This window comes from Hermetia illucens, chromosome 1 (genome assembly GCF_905115235.1).
Source record: "Hermetia illucens chromosome 1, iHerIll2.2.curated.20191125, whole genome shotgun sequence".
Taxonomy (NCBI): domain Eukaryota; kingdom Metazoa; phylum Arthropoda; class Insecta; order Diptera; family Stratiomyidae; genus Hermetia; species Hermetia illucens.
Genome location: NC_051849.1, coordinates 101,218,633 through 101,239,599, shown reverse-complemented (window position 1 = coordinate 101,239,599; position 20,967 = coordinate 101,218,633). Strand labels below are relative to the sequence as shown.

The 20,967-nt window shown below is 36.8% G+C and overlaps 1 protein-coding gene across 1 annotated transcript; it reads right to left on the bottom strand.

Annotated features, from left to right (window-relative positions):
- Nucleotides 1-8,415: 8,415 nt before the first annotated feature.
- Nucleotides 8,416-15,201, bottom strand: LOC119656967. Its single transcript, XM_038063726.1, has one exon. The coding sequence runs from the start codon at nucleotides 15,199-15,201 to the stop codon at nucleotides 8,416-8,418; it is 6,786 nt and encodes a 2,261-aa protein (XP_037919654.1).
- Between the last annotated feature and the right edge of the window lie 5,766 nt (nucleotides 15,202-20,967).

Below are 20,967 nucleotides of genomic sequence, written 5' to 3'. Positions count from 1 at the left end.
TTGTAAGAATTCGAGGATTTTTTATGGTTTTGTGTCTTTTTGTGTATGACGTTTGTCTGGTACCCAAAATTCTCTCTTTATGTTATTTTGATCAAAACTTACACAGAAGTTTAAAAATTCTTTTATTTGGTTCAAATGTCAAACATGTCCTTTATTTTGCGTGACAAATTTCCTGATACAACTTCTTTTATTTTATTCACAAGTATAATAAAAGTATTTTTTGTATTTATAATATCGTTTTCGTATATGGCAAAATAATTAATTTCTTGAATGAGTTTTTCTATCTTAAAATTTAAATCAGCAATTGAACTTACTTTTAGAATGCTAATTCTCCTTGAAATTTCCTTGTGGCTGCAATATGGTCGAAAATGTTGTTTTAACAGGCTCCTTGCTGCTTCTCAGTTCCTTGGATCGTGTAGAAGAAGTTCTTTTGCTTTTCCGGTGATTTTGATATTATAAATGTGAGTCCATAATTCGCTGCGATATTCTGGATTCGTGGAGTTTAGATGATTATCGACGACGTTGATAAATTGTGTTAATCGTTGACACTCTCCGTTAAACTCCTGAATATAAGATATACTCTTGGCGGCTTGACTGGCCCGACTCAGTTGAGGTTGTTATTGTCCGTGTAGGTTTGCCAAGTTCTGTAGGGCTGCAACTAATTGCTACATCAACGCTGCTTCCATTTCGATGTTGCTAATGAGGTTTCCCCAATAAAATGGAATTCTATCCTTACGAGGAAGTTTGGAAGACTAATGTAAGAATCTGAATTTAAAGGTCGGTATGGTGCTAGAGTGCTAATGGGCCCGAATTTTGAAATTTGTCGGTACACGATTGCACTATACTAATGCGCAGTTCACTTGCTTTTGGTAAATTGAATTTTTGCCTATTTTGCAAATAAAATTTTCACTGGTTTGTAATATTATCACTGATTTTGGATTTCCTCCTTTTTCAGATGGGTTCATTTGAGGCAAGAATTAATTTGAATTAATTAATTACGTGTTCGCGTTTTCCGTTTTTCACGTACTCACTGCGTTCGTTCTCAATGGATCCTGCCTATATAGCAAGGATCCTACCGACTGCGCCAGATAAATAATGGATAATTCAAAGAGTAAAAAAATATATTTTAGTTTAACAAAAGCTTAGCAAGCCCGATCTTAGAACTTAGGGAACATAGAACTAGAACTAGTTTCTGGTTACATGGCTCTTTTATTACTTTCAATTATTTATTATTTATATTGTTATTATTGTGTATGTTGCAGCTCATAGACTAATTCGATTAGATCTATGGGGAAACAACGGACTGAATCCAGTTCTTACAATGCCTTCCGATTCTTGTGTCCCCATTCATCTGTTTGGTAGAAGATATGAAGTTACCCTGAAGCGTAGAGAGGACTGGGGAGACCCAGAGGAATGCGTGGCGGGATATACGGAAGTCTTCTACACCGATGGCTCAAAAACAGAAGAGGGTTCTGGAGCCGGAGTCTACCTCTCGAATAAAAACGAGAAGTGGGCTTTTCCTTTGGGACAATATGCAACGGTTTTTCAAGCCGAAGTTTATGCGATCCTAAGGGCGGCAAACTAGGTGATACGTACCGCAAAGTTTATCCTGTCGAAAAGCAGGAAGACTTGCAGGTGTATTGTGGGCACTCTGACAGGCCATAATTCACTAGCTGGGCATATGTTCAGAATAGGAATTACTTAAGATGATACGTGTCCCTCCTGTAATGAGGAAGCGGAATCCACGGAGCATTTCCTATGTGAATGCCCCGCCTATGGACGCATCAGGCCGATGTTCTCCAATTGTGACGGGTAGCATCACATCCACTAACGGAAATCCTGCGATACTTTATCGAATCCGGAATATTCCGTTAAACGGGGATGGCGAGTACAATGGGCCAACACGGTCTGAGTGCTCAGAAGCTGTAGCTTCTCCCCCACCATACACACACGCACACACACACAAGTATGTTGCACTGCAGTTTGTGCTTTGGGCTTGGGAATGTTTACTTTCCCATGGACCGAAGATGTTCTCGATACACCTGATGAAACAACGTCTGATGCAATTACTAAGAATTATAAACAAGCAATAGATAGTTAATGTGGGAATATTTTGAATAAGTGGGTTTTCACTATGGATTGTTGAATGTAGAAACATTAGGATAAGGAACCTGATACGTAACCTGCATAAACTTTGAACTAGTTCGAAATGTATCGCCTTGATATTGCATAATCTCCGCCTGTAACCTAAAAAGGTCTGCTTGGTCTAACACAATATTCTCGTAAATTGCCCATAATTTGATTAAAAGTTTTAATTCTGAATTTTTTACATTCTTAAGAATCCAATATTTCTGTCTCAATTCAGATAAAAATAACTGAAATGATCCGTGATGCAATTCCTTGGGTTTCTGTAATATACTTAGGTTTACAAAGTGATTTTTGGTTGGAAATATGAATAGAAATTTATTATTATCTTTTAATATAGAATTTTTTAATCTTATTCCTACTCTAATTATAATAGTTTATTTTGATCACAAAAAGGATTTAAACTGAGCAACGACAATCGATTTGATAGCTCTTGTCCTTTCTCTAATTCAATCAATTCTTTTGAAAATGATTGTTGTTGTATATATTTTATTAACTTCATTTCCGTGAATCTTAATTCGTTTACAGTTAAGCACCCCTTAAAATTTAAATTCAAATTTTCACAGTTATGAAAAAATAAAAAATCTTAAAATGTAAGCAAGAACTACTTTTTCATGTTCTTTATTAATAGATTCTGTCAGTTATGCTCTTATGAAACTTTTTCTCATTATGTAAAATTCAAAAATTTGAAAAATCTTTCAAAAAATCTGGACCATACAACTACATTTTATTTGTAACTAAGTCAATTGGGAACATGCTACTACTAAGAAATCAGCTGGATTTGATTTCGTCTTTGTGTTATACCATTGCTCAGGGTTGGAAATATTCAAAATCTCACTTACTCTAGATAGACTTGGAACATACTAACATTAATTCATAACTTTCCTTTCTCTTGATTCTGATATAAATATAAAAACCTTATCCCATTATTGATGCATCCGAAATCCAATTAAATCAACAACTTCGGACTCATTCCTTCCAAATGATCTATTAATCTTTATATTTTCTAAATGTCCAAATTGAGATTTAAGCATAATCCAAGTTTTTAATATTTCAAATGGAATATTATGATCCCAGTTTAATTCACACTTTCATACTTGCTGCCTTAAATATTTAGCTTTTGGCCTTCTATCCTATCCTTTATATTGGACCCAATAATCCCTTTGGATCATATATTATTGAGATGTCACTTAACACTTTTCTCTTGATTATGATATTCATATTGCATAAATAATAATTAGGAAATTCAAAATAATCAATCTACACTCATTTGTGATATATTCTTTATTGTTTCATTAGAGTTCAAATACTATTTGTGCAATTCAAGTTTTGCTTGTTCTAGTATACCCTTTACGTTATTTGCTATTATACTTTTTCCAATTGCTTCAAAGAATTTGCTCCCGTTACTAAATCGTCCATATAAAATTCAGAAAACATAATTTAGCTTTCTAAGGGATATTCCCTCTTATTTAAATTAGCAAGGGATTGTAAACATTTTACTGCAACATACGGAACATCCGCGGTACTATAGGTAAGCGTTAATAATTCAAAAATCTGTATCTTTTCATGTCTATTCGAACGCCATAAAATCTTTTGACAACAGGTATCTAATTGGTTCATTAAAATTTGACGGTACATCATTCTATGTCTGTTGTTAATCCATATTTATATTTTCTAAATCTGATTAAAATATCAAAAATATTGTTCAGGAAGTTGCTTGCTTCCTTGTCAGACGGCGTTTCTTCTGGCAGTAAATTAGATGTGTAGAAGAATACTGATGATTTGATTTTTTGAACAACTTAATTTATACAAAGCAAAATTACAATTATTTGCTGACACCTTTGAGAATTATTTCAAATTGTTATTATGGTTTTAAATTTTTAGTCTAGTCTAGTCTAAATGTTTAGTCTAGCGATCAGGTAACATGAATAAGATGGTACGTGCTTGTTTCAAGTGCTTGTTTCATTATGAGAATGGAATGTTTGAATTAAATGTTTCATGATCATTATGAGAATTCGTTTGTGAATGAAAAATGCTTATGGTGTGCAAATTTATAAATGATAGATTATTAGACAAATATCCTGTTCCAACTTCGGGCCTAATGACAAACAATTATTTAATGATCTGCCACTAGATGAGATGCAAGATGCATCAAAACCCACCCTCAGCTTAGTTGACTCTGCAGAAGTGCGCAACACCCCATAATGTGGCAAAAAATAGCCACTAAAATCGATTTGATTCGATGCCAACCTCATGTGTTTTATGTTTAAGTACTTCATCATGAACTCTGAATAATGTGTATTCAATTCATTACTTGCTTGCAATTTTTTTCCAATCCTGAAAATCTTTTCAAAGCAGTTGTATACGTTTGGATAGCCAATTACGAATGAGCAGCTGTCCTGGCTCGAGTCCTTCTTTAAAAAAAAAAAAAAGAAACGTGGTCGTTTACCGTAAAACAAACAATACTTTATTTCTAACAAGTCTTGAATGGAATCTACCAGTCCTAAAATGGCGGACGGAACAAGAATTGCGCGAGTGCTTTTCGGTGGTCGAAATCAGACTGGCCCGTCCTGCATCGGTTTTGCTGAGGGTGCGGCGGCGAGGTAATGTTGTTCGGTCGCAAGGTAATGCCACTCTAGAAAATTCCACGACGGTGGCGCATGTGTCATATCCGGTTCAGGGATAAAAGGAGGAAAAAAGTGCGTGTTAAAGTTTCGGTTCTCAGGTGACAAGGTCGAGTAAGCTTGGATGTGGCAAAAGGGAAAATATGCTTAATTTGTTTATTTTTATTGCCTGGGTCGTGGCTTGTGTTGTAATAGGATACGTAGTTAGATAAGCATAGGTGTACATGGGTAGTTAGTGAATCATAATGTTTGCGGAAGTACAAATTGTGTGGATAGAATGGTAATGTGAGAATTGAGTAACATGAGTTGATGCTGTGGTTGAAAGTAAAGTTAATGGTACGGATGAAGATAAGGTTAATTAGTGGTTTTTAGGAATTGGATGTTTGGAGTGTGTGAGTGCACTACAGTGGCTTCAGCAGTTGCTTGCGCCGCGACGGTAGCGCGTGTGTCGCATCCGGTTCAGACTCTACATACGTGCTTCCTAAATTTTTAATTTTTTCATTGAAATGATGCTAAACAATGAATCTATCTTCAATAGTTCTCGAAATGGTTTTTCAAAACGTAATTCTATTTGATTATCTTTTTGAATTTTGATATCATGAACATTCCCAAAACCTATTTAAAGTTTTATTTAATTCCGTTAAAATTTCTAATTGATTTCTTTGAATATCTAAATATAATGGAGCTTGGTCATTTGATTTTGTGTGTGTATGATTAGTTACCATTCAGCCAGAAACGGTGTTCTGAAGCAATAATTCCTTAGTCAAATTTAGCCTATCTCCTTTTAAAAATTCATAAAAGCATTCGACGCCTAACAAAAGATTAATAGGAGTTGATATAAAGTAATTAACATAACCTAAACTATCATCGCCCTATCAAATAATTTCAATAACTCAGTTCCAATTATAACCTGATTAATTTCGTTTGATTTCAATGGTAGAGGATGAATTGCAGCACTTATATTATTTAGTCATATGGGATCATTATTAGCAGTCGTTTCCATCCTTGCCTTTTTTTTCAAGTGGCTGCTCTTGATCAATATGCAGCGACACATTTTTGGCACCCTTTTCTAGTACAAATATTCGAGCAATGTGAAGGTTTCAAACAATTGAAGCATCCTTTTAAATTCTTAATACTATTAATTCTATCATTTATGCTTAACTTTAAGAATCCTGAACAATTATAAATTAGTAAACTTATTTTGAGCAATCATCATATTTGGTTTTTTAAACGACTTCTTGATGCTGCATTGGCTGGTAGAAGGACGTATTGTTGGTTCAACATTCTCTAAGATTTAACACTGTCCCAACACAAAAATCATAAAGTGATCAAAGGATGGATCTTCAACATCTTTGGTTTGAATTTGCCAATGCTTTTTCGTCATCAAATGAGAATCCCACATGCACAAAAATTGCATTTAAAGAATTCACAGGTATATCTAAGATAGCCAAAGAATGAACTATTTTACTCAAAGATGTTACTAACCTTCGCAGTTCGGCACAATTCTCTCGATAAACTCGTGGAAGCGCAAACAATGACGTCAAGTTTCTGTTAATTAATTTTTTACGATGGTTATATCTCTCCAATAGTGTATTCCAGGCCAAATCATAATTATTATATCAGGCGATGACGGCTTTCTTACCCGGGCAGAGACAAATAGTCAGACGCTGCCTCACCTCTGTCTTGTGAGCAGTGCGACCGAAGTGGCTCGCAGATGTTAAGTGCTCCTTTATATAATTCGCAGAACAACATGACTACGAATTATATTAAGTGCAAATCTGCCCATACTATTGACTAGAGCTTGGCCAGAGCTGAAAATATTTTTTTGAGAATTGCGGAGTCTTAAAAAAAATATAATCATTGTTTGTCACACTGAAATCATCAATTGATTTAAATCCTTCACATTTTCAGAAAACTACGAAGATAAGCAAATTTATCTACTGGATTCAATAATTCATTTTTATGCACAAATGACTCATAACTATCTCTAAACGATGGCCAGTTTGAAATGTCACCATCAAATTCTGGCAACGAAATCTTGAGTAATTTAACACTTCTTTCTCTTCTTGCACTTGTCTCCACTGTCGTCGAATGAAATCGCAAAGGCGAAATTAATTTTTCATGAACACTTTCAAATTTCTGCTTCAGTTCCTTTATATCGTTAAGTCATAACTCAATCTCATTAAAAGATTTCTCATCCACGTTTTTCAGGAATTTCCCAAATCTCTGGAGCTTCGCAGAGATGTCCATCGATTTCTGCTTCGATTATTCACCCATTCTGACCCAAAGTTGTACACAATTGCAAGACAATTAAGTAGTGCCGCTACATCCGGCTCGAATTTCATTAATTTCATTTTTTTCTATAAAAATATAAATAAAAGAAATCTATCAATTAAAAAACAAAACAAGTCGGGAAACCGGAAGCTGAACGCTTCAGGTACCAAAGGTTTTGTGTTACTCAATGTGACGAACTTTGATTGCCTGACAGTTGCACTTCCATGATAATTTAAAAGTCATTTGCACACCATTTTTCAATAGCCTATTGCTATCGATTATATTTACTTCCAAATGCTTGATGTTAAGAGCCAAGCGCTATTAGGAAATGTAGAGAAGTTCACTTCAAGCAGATACAAATAAATCTGCAACCGAAAGCTAGACGCTTCAGATATGAAATGTTCATATATTAGAAATTCAGTTGTATGAAAATAGGAAGGGAAATATACACGTAAAATTTAAGAGAATATAGCACTATGTATGGTTCGTCACTGAACCTTACATAAGCGGTTTCGCGCTCATTGTAAGATGTTTCAAAATATTAGAACTTCATCGTTACAGTGAGGAACCGTGCGACCGCGAAAATGAAATCAGCGCTACTTTAACATTAACCGCGGGGATGGTATAACCATCAATTGGGTGGGAAGGGGGTTTGCCACAAGTTATAGCAATAGCTCATCAGGCACGGTTTCACAGCTAATTGGCAATTGCACTCAAAAATTTATATTTAACTATGTTGTAAAAGAAGAGAAGTAGATATTGCTTAAATCTTTCACCATTGTTGGACTGCAAGTTTGTCGATGTTGACTTCACTGGTAAATACATATATCTATATCTAGAATCGCGCCCATAAAGATCTATGGTAGCTGAAAAACGTTTCATACACACCCGCATCAACTGAAATGTTCGAAAAAATGTTGTCTATTTGAGTATGTCCTCTAGTGGTGGGTATATTCTGAATCATGGGTCTTAAACCATTGCTCGCGAAATATGCTTCGATAGCGGTTTCTTTTCCACTAATGAAATTTTCATTAAAGTCACCACAAACTATGATTGGTTTAGTTTGAGGTTTTCCAGCTGAGAATAATTCCTTCTGAAGAGTAGCAAAAAAGGAATTTAAGGAGTAGTGAGGAGAACGGTAAATAGCTACCAATTGGATATTATCCATTACAAACATGACTCCTTCACAATGACCCTGATTTTCGGAATTATGAATAAAATGTTTAATTGATTCTTGCATAAGTCGACCAGTATTTAAAATATTATCTTTCACCCATACAATTGCTCCATAGCCACGATTTGATGCAGTTGCATGAGGTCCATCCACTCTATCGATTTGAATAAATCCATCCAGTATATAATAATCTGTGGCTCAGCTCCAAGTTTCCACTAGCATTACTATATCTGATTTGTTTATTCCTGGATCAGCAGATATGTCCGAAAGATGTTTTCTTAAAGACTGGACATTGTGAAATAGTATTTGGCGTATTGTTGGACTTCTTTCTTCTCTTAAGAATTTGAACATGGATACAAATGGTTGTTCAGTTAGCCGTTTCATTTCCACTGAAAGAGGACTTAAATGTGAAGGTGGCTCGGGAGACTTAAACTCTTTGTCATTTATGATGAATAAACCTTCCGAGGAAGTAGCTCTTGAAGATGCAACGTACATCAATGCTCGGTGGCAATTTGCAGGCAAATGTACTGCTACTTGAGCTATTGTTGACCCTTGGCTTTTATGTATTGTAATTGCTTCAGCCGCAACAACAGGAAATTGTGTTCGTCGCACTTGCAAATTCGATGCTTTCCATCTCTTAATCGTTGAAGAAATGTACTCAATTGGAGTCCAATTTTTTTGAAGCTTAGCTTCGAATATGTGGGAGGAATGGGAAATATTAGCCCTTTTGGTTTTACCAATTTTAACATCAGAAAACTGTAGCCAAATGCGAAGAGGTCTACGTTCACCCGTGCGCTTATTGGTTCCATAGTCTAGCGCTCTCAGAACTCCATCCGCACCATTTACCAAGCCATCCGATGTGTCAATATTGACGGTGAGCATATAACGCGCATCTACTTTTAGTAACAACTTATGTGGTAGACCATATGTTTGAGATGTTGGGAGTAACGCAACATTTTGAAGAGCTTTGTGTTTAGCCGAAATGTTCGGCTCACCAAACACCTCATCTAGAGCAATAACGGTTGCACCTTCTGTTTTCATTTTCCCAAGAACAAGTTCGTTATGTGCACAAGTATGCTTATTGCTGTGAAACAAATGAACGGCACCGGGGGGAATGTCTTCCTGTTTGAAACACCTTGCCTTCATTAAAAGCAGATCATTATCTGTCATTGTCCCAGAGGCCATGTTATTCAAGGCAATCGCAAAAGGTGCATCACTTCTTTGACGCATAATAGTTTTCATTTCGAAAAATTTGAAAAGTTCCCATAATGGTGAACCTGCTAAACTAGCTAAAGGATTCCTTGAATGATTGGGTTGGAAAATCCAATTGTCCCCAACTGGTGGTAATTGCCGAAAATCCCCAACAACAATTACTGACACACCACCGAAGTATTCGTGTGTACAGAATATCTGCTGCAATCTTAGATTTATCTGGTGAAATGTCCGAGCCCCAACCATAGAAATTTCATCTATAATAATGAGTTTTAATTTAGCCAACTTACAAGCTAGTGTATTACTTACACTTGCTGACAAGTTTGGCATTGAATAACCCGCTTGAGAAACAGGTAAAGCAAATGCACTGTGTATTGTTTGACCTCCAATACCGAAAGCTGCTTTCCCAGTTGGTGCGCAAAGAAGTATTCGAATATCATCTGGATTAGAACCTGCTTCTCTGTTGAAGACATGAGACACACTCTGGTATATAGCTCTGATCAATATGCTTTTCCCTACTCCTGCTCCTCCACTTATAAATGTGTGTATAGGAGGGGTCGAAGCCGAAGCTGTATTGAAGAAGTATGTTATATGCTGCAAAAAATCCCGCTGGTCCAGATTTAGTGAACGAGTCATTGCTTGAAACTCTTCCGTAGATAAAAATGAAGGTTGCTTAACAAACTCTACCACAGATTCATTTTGATTTCCCCGCGGATTACCTCCAGGAATTAAGTCGTCTATTACATCTCCAATCTGTTCGTCGAATTCAAACTCATTCAATGGCTGATGCCCAATGTTATGAGATTCTGCCCGATTGGCTTCTTCGTCTGCTTCTCGGACTGTTTCTAGAAGCAGATCAAATTCACGGTCCCCTCCCAGTTGATTGAATGGAAAGCTTGCCGACTTTATCACTGATGAACAAGCTTCAAATTTGGCACGGAGGTTAACACTCGGGTTCAATAAGTCTTCATACTCATTGCGCCATGGGCAGTAAAGCATAAGCTGTTCGCGATAGAAGTCTTCACCAGTTTCTGCAAGATTGAAGCGACAGAATCGGATAACTTTTGCTTTTCTGCGGCGACGTATATACCCCAAATTATTGGTTAATTTTATCCAATTGCTATTATCACTCATATCGTCTACGGCGTTTTCCTCGTAATCTGAAAACTCCTTTCTGCCTTTATTGCATATTCTTTTAGAATACTCGTATGTATAATGTGATGCGAAGAATGCTAAACACATTTTTTCAAAATATTGTGTGGTTGGTCGATTAATGTAATGGTCTAGCAAACCTGTTTGAAAGATGTCTACACTTCTTGGATCCATGCCGTTGAGATCCTTGATACTTTTCAACAAATGAACTCGGGCTTCAGGCCGGTTGGTATTTATGAAAATTTCCATTTCACTACTTTTCGATGTTGGCAAACCTATCAGCGAATATACTGCTTCTTGTGCAGATATTTCAGATGCGTTCAAAAACACATTAGAAATGCTGCGAAGTGATTGTTGGACACTAGTATTGCCTTTCTTAGCTTCTTCAGCAGCTGCTCTCAACAATCGAGATATAGAACGATCGCCTTTGTTTATATAATTAACTATATATAAAGAACAGGCAAAAGGATCCAAAATGAATTGAATATCCATGTTGGCTTTATGCAATTGGATTATTTTCCTTGAGTAAGGATTTATGTATACATCTCTCGGCGACCGTTTCAAATATATTTTCGGTCGTTTTAACGTACTTCTTATGGCTAGTATGTATTGTTCGCGGGTGACGCCAGCAAATGTTAAAAAGTCCTGGAAAGAATTCACATCACTTGGGATGTTTTCTAATTTTTCTCTTAAAATGTTACCTAATTGTTTGTAACTTTTCGCCCTAGAATCTGAAGTTTCTAATTCGAATAGTACTTCAGTCTTATCCATGGGAAAAAACGGTATTTCAAAACGACAAGGTCTTCCTGGTTTCGAATAACAAGAATGCGTGTGTTTATGAGTTTGTAAATCAACAAGATCTTCCTCTATCTCACAACTGCTACATGAGGTTATTTGATCAACAAACTTTACTATTTGGGATGTAGACGTTGGATTGTTTACCTGAAAAGAAGGCGCTTTATCTAGCCATAGCATCATGTGGGCATGTGGGGAACCTCTGTGCTGAAATTCAATTCGATAGTAGTAATGATTTATTCTATACGAACCGAATGGGCCAGCAGAGCTATTCCAAGTTTTACGCAGCTCTTGAAATCTAATTTCAAAATATGTTGCGCAAATAAACGGATCTGATTGAATGAGTCGAGCCTTCTCCAAATAAGGAAGCCTTAAAGCTTCTTCTGAAATATTTTCCCCATCTACCGTAAATTTTAGCATCTTCAGTAATTCCGGCCATCTTGTTTCAGCAGCGGAAAGGGTGATGAATAAAGAAGGTACCCCAAATTGTCGGATCATGGCAAGAACCTTTTTCTTCTCTACTTCCCAATGTGATGGTGAATTCCTTATTGTACTTAAGACTCGATATCCATCATCATGTTGAATAAGATTACTGACAAACCCAGCATCTAACATGTTACTCGCAAAAATAGGAGCTCCTTTGAGCATTTTCTTGCGAAGGCAAATGGATATATTATTTTTTATACTTATTAATTGTTGTTTTTTTAATGCCGTAAACAAATAATCTGCCCTTACGGCACGGCGGTCTTCCCTCGATAGTTCTGATTTTATAATATCCAGATGAGACAGTTTCACCTTAAAAATTCTTTTTTGGCCGCAGTGTATTTTGATGAAACCCAATTCCTCCATGTTTTCATCATAAATCAAGGATAAAGGTGTTTTTCCCTCTCCAGGTGCCATTACTAAAGTATAATCGTGCTCCAAATCTAACATAGTCTCGCCACCCTCAGCATTGACTAGCTCATCCTCCTGGCGATCATCTATATTGCAAGTGCATTCTCCACTTCCTTCAGAAATATCTTCCATTGGAACATCATTGCTCCACGTATCGTTTAATGTTATTCCCAAATCTTGAAAGAAATTTCCGTTGGTAAGATAAGAAGCAGCTTGCCGAACCTCGTCAGGTCTAATAAGCTCCTTCCGCCCGTGCTTGTAGCACATTTTTCGTTTCAACTCTACGGTAATTATATGGTTGTCAGAACTTGCTCGAGGTAATATAGACACCATAGTATCAACTTCAACGGGAACATTTATAACGTTCCCGGAAAGTGCATATTGGTGTCCAAGACGTGAGCCTTTCCGTACTATTTTCAAGAAAATGTGTCGCGGTGAGACAAGTCTCTCCTCAAGTGGAGTTAAATCTTTCAAAACATCGGGAATAGGTGGGAAAACTAGACCGTTCACTCTAGCCAACTTTGGTATTTCATTCGCTAGTATGTTTTTGGTACACGTACGGCAAAATATTCCGATATCCTCGTCAGGGTGGAGAGAGAAAATGCTTCCTATGTATTCGTCGGTGAAGCTTAAATTACCTTTTCTTTTAGCTATCAGCGATGCTTTTGAAATTCGCCTAACCGATTTGATAGGCCATAACCTACCGCAGCAGTGGCAGGCATGCGTATATCCATCTTTAACATTCTTTGCGTACACCTTGCTTACTGTTTCCCAGTCTGTAGCATGCAGTTGCTTCCGGACCGTTTCAACAGAAATTTCTCTTAGTAAATATTGAGGATCGGATCGGGCACCCCGTCGTGCTTTTAAATCTCGTTCCCGTTCCACTTTCCTGTATTCTATATTCCGTCGTGCAACTTGCCGCAGCCTCTTGTCACGCCTTCGTTCATTGTCTCTAAATGAGGAATGTTTGCGAGCCTCTCGACGTGCTTCTGTGTCTCGAATTTGCTCTTTCGTTCTATATATCCGTATCCTTCGAATGCGTTTTCGTGCTTCTCTGTCTCGTAATTTCTCCTCCCGCCTATATCTTTCACTGCTTCGAGCTTTACACCGTGCTTGGGCATCGCGAACTTTCTCCCAAGTCCTATAAGTTGTAACTATTCGAATTTTCCGCCGTGCATATCTATCACGATGCCTTTCTTTGTTCCTATATTCTGCATTTTCTCGCATTCTACGTCGCGCTATAGAATCACGTTCTTTCTCCAGTACTCTTATTTCAACAACCTCACGTACATTCCGGCGTGCCCGTCTATCACGAAGCTTTTCTTTTTCTCTGGACTCCAAATTTTGCCGTGCCTCACGCCGTGCAATCATATCTCGATCTCTTTCACTACTTCTATCACGTTTCCTTGCATTTCCCCGGGCAACTGTATTATGTCGTCTTTCTTCATTCTTAACTTTAGGGTCCTTTCTAACATTCTGCCGTGCAACTGAATCACGATTTCTTTCAGCAGCCCTAACTCCAACATCCCTTCTAGCATTTTGTCTGCAAAGGGCATCTCTGGCCTTCTCCGCAACTCTAACTATAAGAGTCCTTCTAGTTTTCTGCCGAGCAATTCTATCACGATTTTGCTCTCTTTTTCTAAATGCTGTGTTCTGCCGAACTTTACGTCTAGCTTCCAAATCGCGACATTTCTCCGCGGCTTTAATTTCTGGATTCTCGCGTATTTTACGCCGAGCTTTCAAATCACGTGTTTTTTCTATTTCCCTAACTTTGTTGACATCCCGTTTAACTTTACGCGCCATTTTATCACGCAATCTTTCTTCCTTCCGATTTTCTTGCTCAAGCCGGACGGTGCGGCGTGATGATCGATCACGAGCCCTTTCTTTGCTCTTCAATTCTTCTATTTTTCGAGCCTCTCGATGTGCGTGTGCATCACGATTCCGTTCCAGTATCCTGTAACTTACCCGTTTACGTATTTCGCGTTTCGTTTGGCTATCCCGATTTCTCTCATTTTCATGATAATTTGTTTGTGATCGGGCGATCCTACGCGCAGTCCTATCTCTCAGTAATTCCTGTTTGCGATAACGTGTTAACCGAATACTGCGTTTGCGTATTTGATCCTTCTCCCTTTCTTTGTCCGCAAAATCTTTCCTGGTCCTCGACATCCGTTTACGTTTCAAGTTGTTTTCCTTTCTCTGAAATGTATTATGGTCTTTGCGTGACTTAACTACACTTTTATTACTCGACTGATTTCCCTCCTTTAAATCCGCAGAGTTGACAACAGGGGAAGATGTTAACGCCGGTGCGCTATGTTTTTCCTTCAGTCTCTTAAGACTCACTATCGACGGAAAGATGTTCTTTTGTTTTTGTCCTCTTGGGCGCCGATAGGCTGATGGAAAACGAGACAAGTAACTATTATGTAACATGGCCAGCAGGTGACGCCGCATTTCAGGTATTAAATAATTCTCTGAAGCGGGATTCCTATTTAGTGCAATGCTAGTTGCATAAGCAACTGCGAAGACACCACAATCAAAGTTATTATTTTGCCGTTGTACATCTACATATTGTATAGGTGGATGAAAAGGGAACAAATTTGAAATAAATGCCTCTTGTAAAGGCGAAAAATTTTTATATTGCGAACTATCATATACCCGTAAGATTTTTGTGTCGTAATAAATACACACCCAATGTCCTATAACCCCCAAATCTCCCCGATATAAAATTTGCAAATGTGTTTCGTTTTGCCCCAATGGCTCGATTAGCTCTGGGCATTGAACAAAATCAAGATCACGAGGGCGATATGATGTATTTTGTAAGAGAATATTATGAAATGCACGTACAGTGTCATCCTCTATATAATTAGTGCCTAATATATTGCTTTTGTTATAATTAATCGAAATATATTCTTCTACTTGTATACTCTTAGCCATTTTAAATAACCTAAGAGAACTATAGTAAGCGTTTGAAATAAAGCAAAATATGCATACGAACATCCATGTACCAAATGAGTAAATATTTTTTCTACCTTAATCCTGTGGCTGAACTGATTCCTCCAATGGAATATATAAAGTTGCGTACTCGTATATACACATGTACACCACACCCTTCACTGCCCGTTATCGCCACTTTCACCAAATTGAGTTTTTTATTGCAATTTACACTATATCTCTATATATTCTATTCATCATATCTTGTAAGACAGCAACCTAAAGTATAATATTATTTTGAAGTCTGGTAACAAAACGCAAAGAATTCAAAACTACAGAAAATAGCCAAAACAAAAAACTTTCTTGTAGGTTACTTCTCATGTAGGTCACTTCGGCTTGAATGTTCAAATAGAACTAATTTATTCTATACTCTTCGAGGATACAAATGTTTAATAGATATTCAATACAGGAAAGAATTTAGCAAGTATCTCTTTATGAAAAGGATATTATATATCGTTTTATTGCTCGCTCACATTTTCTTTCTGGAATGCGATCTAAACATAGATCAACTATTTAACGACCGGGGAATCCCCGTAAAGTTTGCTTTATACGCGTTATGAATGAATGCTTCGTGTTAATTGCATTTAATGAGGCTGTGTGTTTATGATATGACTGGTAAGCCGATTTGATTGCCAACTGATTTAAAAATTTAAGAAAAGGACTATGTATAGGTACGTAGTTAGAAAAGATTTCCAGATAACTTGTACTATACATTTATTATGGAAGCATGCATAATTACGGTTTTATTTTAAAAATTTTTTATAGGTTGATTTTTAACGATGGCATTATTGCACTTGAAGTCTGCACCTTTTTCAGCCTTCACTCCCCTCATTTTAAATAGGGGAAGCTTTTTTGGTCATTTATGGGTTATTCCCATTTATGATTTAGAATTTATATACATTGCATGGTATTCCAGGGTGGAGTAAATTAAGAGTGGAAATGTAGATTTGATCGACTGTAACTTTGTTAGTAATACTACGATTTCGCTGAAACTTTCCAGTTTTGTGATTTATATCCTAGCCTAAATCTTACCAAAATTTTGTGATTCTAAGATGAACTTAAAGGGGGTTTTCTAGCTAATTACTAAAAATTATAGTAATATACTATTATTAACTTTATTTGAGCAGATATCGATATGGAAGGTATTTCGGAGCCTAGGCACCATATAGTGGCAGTCTCCTGATTTTTTTCAGATTTTTCGGTTGGTTAGTTTCTGAGAATGGCCCCCTTAAAGAAATGATCACTTTCAACCCTCCGCACTCCCCACCTTTCGAACAAATGTCAAAACTAAGACCGCATTCGAAAAGTACTAACTGGGACCTTTAATTTGATACCCCACATGACTATATTGGATGAAAAAAAATTTTACACCCCCCTTTTGCATGTATGGGGACCCCCCCCCCTTAAATTCAACGTAAAAGGATGCAATTCACTGCATGTGTGAGTGTTCACAGCTCCCACCTTTCTACCAAATTTGGTGTCAATCGCTATAACCGTCTCCGAGAAAAATGCGTGTGACGGACAGACAGACAGACAGACAGTAAACCGATTTTAATAAGGTTTTGTGTTTACACAAAACCTTAAAAATGACTGACGGTTTCGTCCAGGGCAGAGGCAACTCATCAGACGCTCATCACAAAAACACGACAAGGTTGCGAATTATAATATATTGGACTAAAACGCCAGTTGTTTTAATTTAAGCTAGACTAAAGCTGGGTAGTTGTTTAGGATATGTGCATGTGGATGTGGACTTAGGATCGGGAAATTTTAGGATTGGGTATGAAGTTACCATAGATTTTAACTTCTCAAAATCTTCGAAGATATTTAATAATTGCATATTCTTTTATAAACTTGCGATAGTAGCCTGTGAGCCGTAGAAAGTTTTATTTTTCTAGGTTTGGTTCCAACCCGTCCTTCGTAATCACATGTTCAAGAAATGCTGTCTCCTTTTGCTGAAAATTGTACTTATCTATATGTACTTCCGGATGGCTCAAGTGGTTAGAGCGCTGGGCTGTCGTAGCGGAAGGTCGCGGTTCAAATCTCGCTGGGGGCAGAGGAATTTGTTATCGTGACTGGATGTCGGACACCAGTCGACTCAGCTGTAAATGAGTACCTGAGTCAAATCAGGGTAATAATCTCGGGCGAGCGCAATGCTGACCACATTGCCTCCCACATTGTACTGTGGTGTACCGTTTCGGTCTTGAATGAAGTGCTCTAACACACTTCAAGGCCCTGATCCAATATGGATTGTTGCGCCAACGATTATTATTATTATATGTACTTTTAAATAATTCTTTTCCAACACTCAGAATATATCCTTAATTGTTTGGATATGTTTTTGAAGAGAAGTGCTAAAACTTAATACATCTAGATAAACAACGCAAGTTCTGTTAATAAAATCGCGAAGAGTCTCATTCATGTCTTTGGAACGTCGCAGGGCGTTTTTCAGGCTGAATGACTAACAAATTCGTATAGACCATGTGGGGTTACAAAGGCAGTTTTTTTTGTGTCTCTCTCTTTGACGAGGATCTGATGGTAACCTTTCGCCAGATCGCATGTAAAATATTGTGCGCTTCCAACTTATCGGGGATAGAGTCCATATCCTCCTTTGGCAATAGATATTTATCATCCACTGTCACTTTATTTAATTGTCGGTAATCTATAACAATTCGGTATTTCTTTTCACCTGAGTTGTCCGTCTTCCTCGGAATAATAATTAAGAATATTTAGAATTACTATTGTGAGTAATTTCTTCACTCTCCATTTCCGCTATTTGATTTCGCACTTCTTCCTCATGTTTAGGAGGATCTCTATAGAGTCGAGAATTAATTTGATCTTCAGTCGTTTTTTTTTATCTCATGATAAATATTAGAAGTACTTGTTAGTTTATCTCCTCCCTTAAAAAATAATTTGGCAAAGCGTTTTATAGTTATAATCACTTTATCGTAGCGTGGTTTAAATGATCTAATTTATACCGTTATCGGTTTTATCTAAGATTTGAATTTCTTCAAATCTATATGGATTGTTTAAAAATTTAGTAGTTTTCCCATTGAAAGTTATTATATTTCGAATCAATTATTGTTTCCAAATTTTTCAGAAGACCTGTTTACTGTCTGTTTGGTAAACGTTTAACGTTTAATCCTGCACCATTGCTTGAGGTCTCGAGTTGTCCCGAGGTTAATTGCAAAAAAATCGCTACACCTATTGTCAATAACTTCTGCTTGTGATGCAGATACATTTTGTGAAGATCGTCACGGTCGCCTTGTGCCGATACCGTGTCACAATTTTGGTGAGTGGGGTAGCGAGCTTAGGCTGTACCTTCGCCCACTAACTGCTTAAAAAAGTAAATTCTCAGCTGGCGTTTGTCTCATCAGTGACGAGAAACTGCTGTCTGTTTATTAGAATTCGATTTTCATTTTTATATACTATTGTTGTTTACTTAAGCTAAATAATTTTCCACGAGAAAATTATTTTCTCATTACTACTTTAGTTAATCAATTCTCAGTAGAACAGGATAGTTATTTACATATATTTTCTATGGATAGTCACTTGTGTTATCATTTTAAATAATATTATTTGAATAGTTGAATAGTCTGTTTTGGTGTACTGTAGTACTAGCAGCTTGACTGTCTACTTTATAGAGAGAATCTAATTTTTTTCTGTTGTGAAAGGTCAGAGTGTATAATATTGTATCCAGTTCTCCCAAACATCTTTCTTATTATTGACAAAACATCGAAGGTTCTCCTTTAAGCATTTGTGATTTCTTCCCCATGAACCTATTGTTTCAGGAATAGCTGCCCTATTTGCAATACTTTGCGGATTTCGGCTAGTAGTTAGCCTTTATATTCTGTACCTAAATCGGTTTTATTTTTTTTCATTGGTCCATATATTAGTATGAATTGGTCTACAATTGCTCTTGCGAGTATTAGCCCCCTTATCCTTTATTGGGGCTGGTATACCGTATTTAGTACGGTCGCATTGTATTGTTACTGCGTACCTATTTCAATTGATGATTTTAGTGAAAGAGCCAACAGTATCTATTGATACGATATCAAATGCTTGGGTTGGTTGGGGTTGTTGTAATTTCCATGAGTTCGATGTTTCTTCGCTGGCGTTTGTTTTTCGCACATAGCTCACATTTTTTCTCGAAATTGTTGATTTTTTTCTTCATATCCTTCCATGTGTAGAGTTCTCTAAGTTTTTTATACAATTTATTCTGTCCGAAATGTCCTTTAGTGAGAATGGAAGTTTGTTAGTATTTGCTCAATTTTTTTTTGAGGTTTGTAAACATATATCGTTATATATTTTAATACTTTGTTAGCTAACATTTTCAGTCTTGCTCTGGAGTTAAGTATATTTGTCCGTTTCCAAATGTTGCTCTAGTGTCGATTCGATGGATTGGTGGATACCAATATTCACAAACCGCTCGATTAATATTTTACTATATTTTATGACCTCTAATTTTATGTTTATAACCCGTTGGTTTGTCCTGGGGATGGTAAACTGTAGTTCTGCTATATGAGCTACTTTTGTTGGTGATAATGCATCCAAAACATGCAGTTGATCAGGCGATGAGTTGAAGTTGTTATGAGTAAATCTGCACTAGCTGCTGTATTATTTTGTTTGGACATTGCTTGCTGTACTCTAGAGAGAGCGCCTGGTCCAACGTTTCTATACGTTTCACATAATCTATGATAAAGTCGACTCCCTCTAAATCAAGTCGCATTCTGGTCATCTAAAGACGGATTTTTCATACAAACAAGTAGATTAGTCGCCTGTGGTCAGTTTTGACAGTGAACTTTTAAGAACTTTTATAATTCTTTATTCATTACATTTATTAAAAGTCGTCCACCGAACTTCAATTATTATTTTCCTTTTTGTTAAATTACATAATTAATAAATCTGATTCAATTTCTTTCATTTGACGACTCACGGACGACTCTCTATTCTTTTCTTTTTTTCTTACGCCATGCCATTTAGTGATGTCAAATAAATTAAATAAATAATAACCAATTATGAAAAGTGTTAACTTATTTAAGTTACTAATTATGCTTTTCGGACGCTAAATACTTTTATCTTTTTTTTAAGTCACAACAATAACGTCTCTTGATATTTCAAGCTTCTTTTTTTTTTTTAAACAAAACAATATTATTTTTTTCCACATTTAGGTATACAATTTACGACGTTAGGCCGATATCAAAAAAGCAGACATACTATTTTTTTGTATTATTTTTCTTTGACATCTCTGCCGTCCCTTCATGGCAATCTGTTCTTCACTCCTGTGGCGAGGTCTAAACTGAGTGGACAGCGCCGGTGATATCATCTGTCCGCTGGTATTCGCAACATTCGAAATAAATTGCGAATGCCGCGAATCCTGCCGCGCCACATCACTCCGCCATTTGTCCGTGCCACAAACTTTCTACCGTAAAGGTATGGTCTGAAATGTGTGATCGCCGAGTGAATCGCGGTTAACTCTTTTTCGGTTGTCAATTTATTTTGCTCACTGTCTTGTTTCTGATAGGTCCACTCGGTGATACACCGAATGAGTCCTTCTCCCTGATCAGGTGAAACACCTGCTCAAGTCAAAACAATGTAAAGTACGTTCTTCGTTCTTCGAAGTCTCCAACAAGTTCGCTGGAGAAGAATAAAAAGGTTTAGTGTTTCGGGACTTGAAAATACACTAAATTCTTTATTCATTGATTTTGCTTA

What these genes read in the sequence shown, in the direction of transcription:
- LOC119656967 (XM_038063726.1), bottom strand. Translation starts at nt 15,201, where the DNA reads ATGGCTAAGAGTATACAAGTAGAAGAATATATTTCGATTAATTATAAC.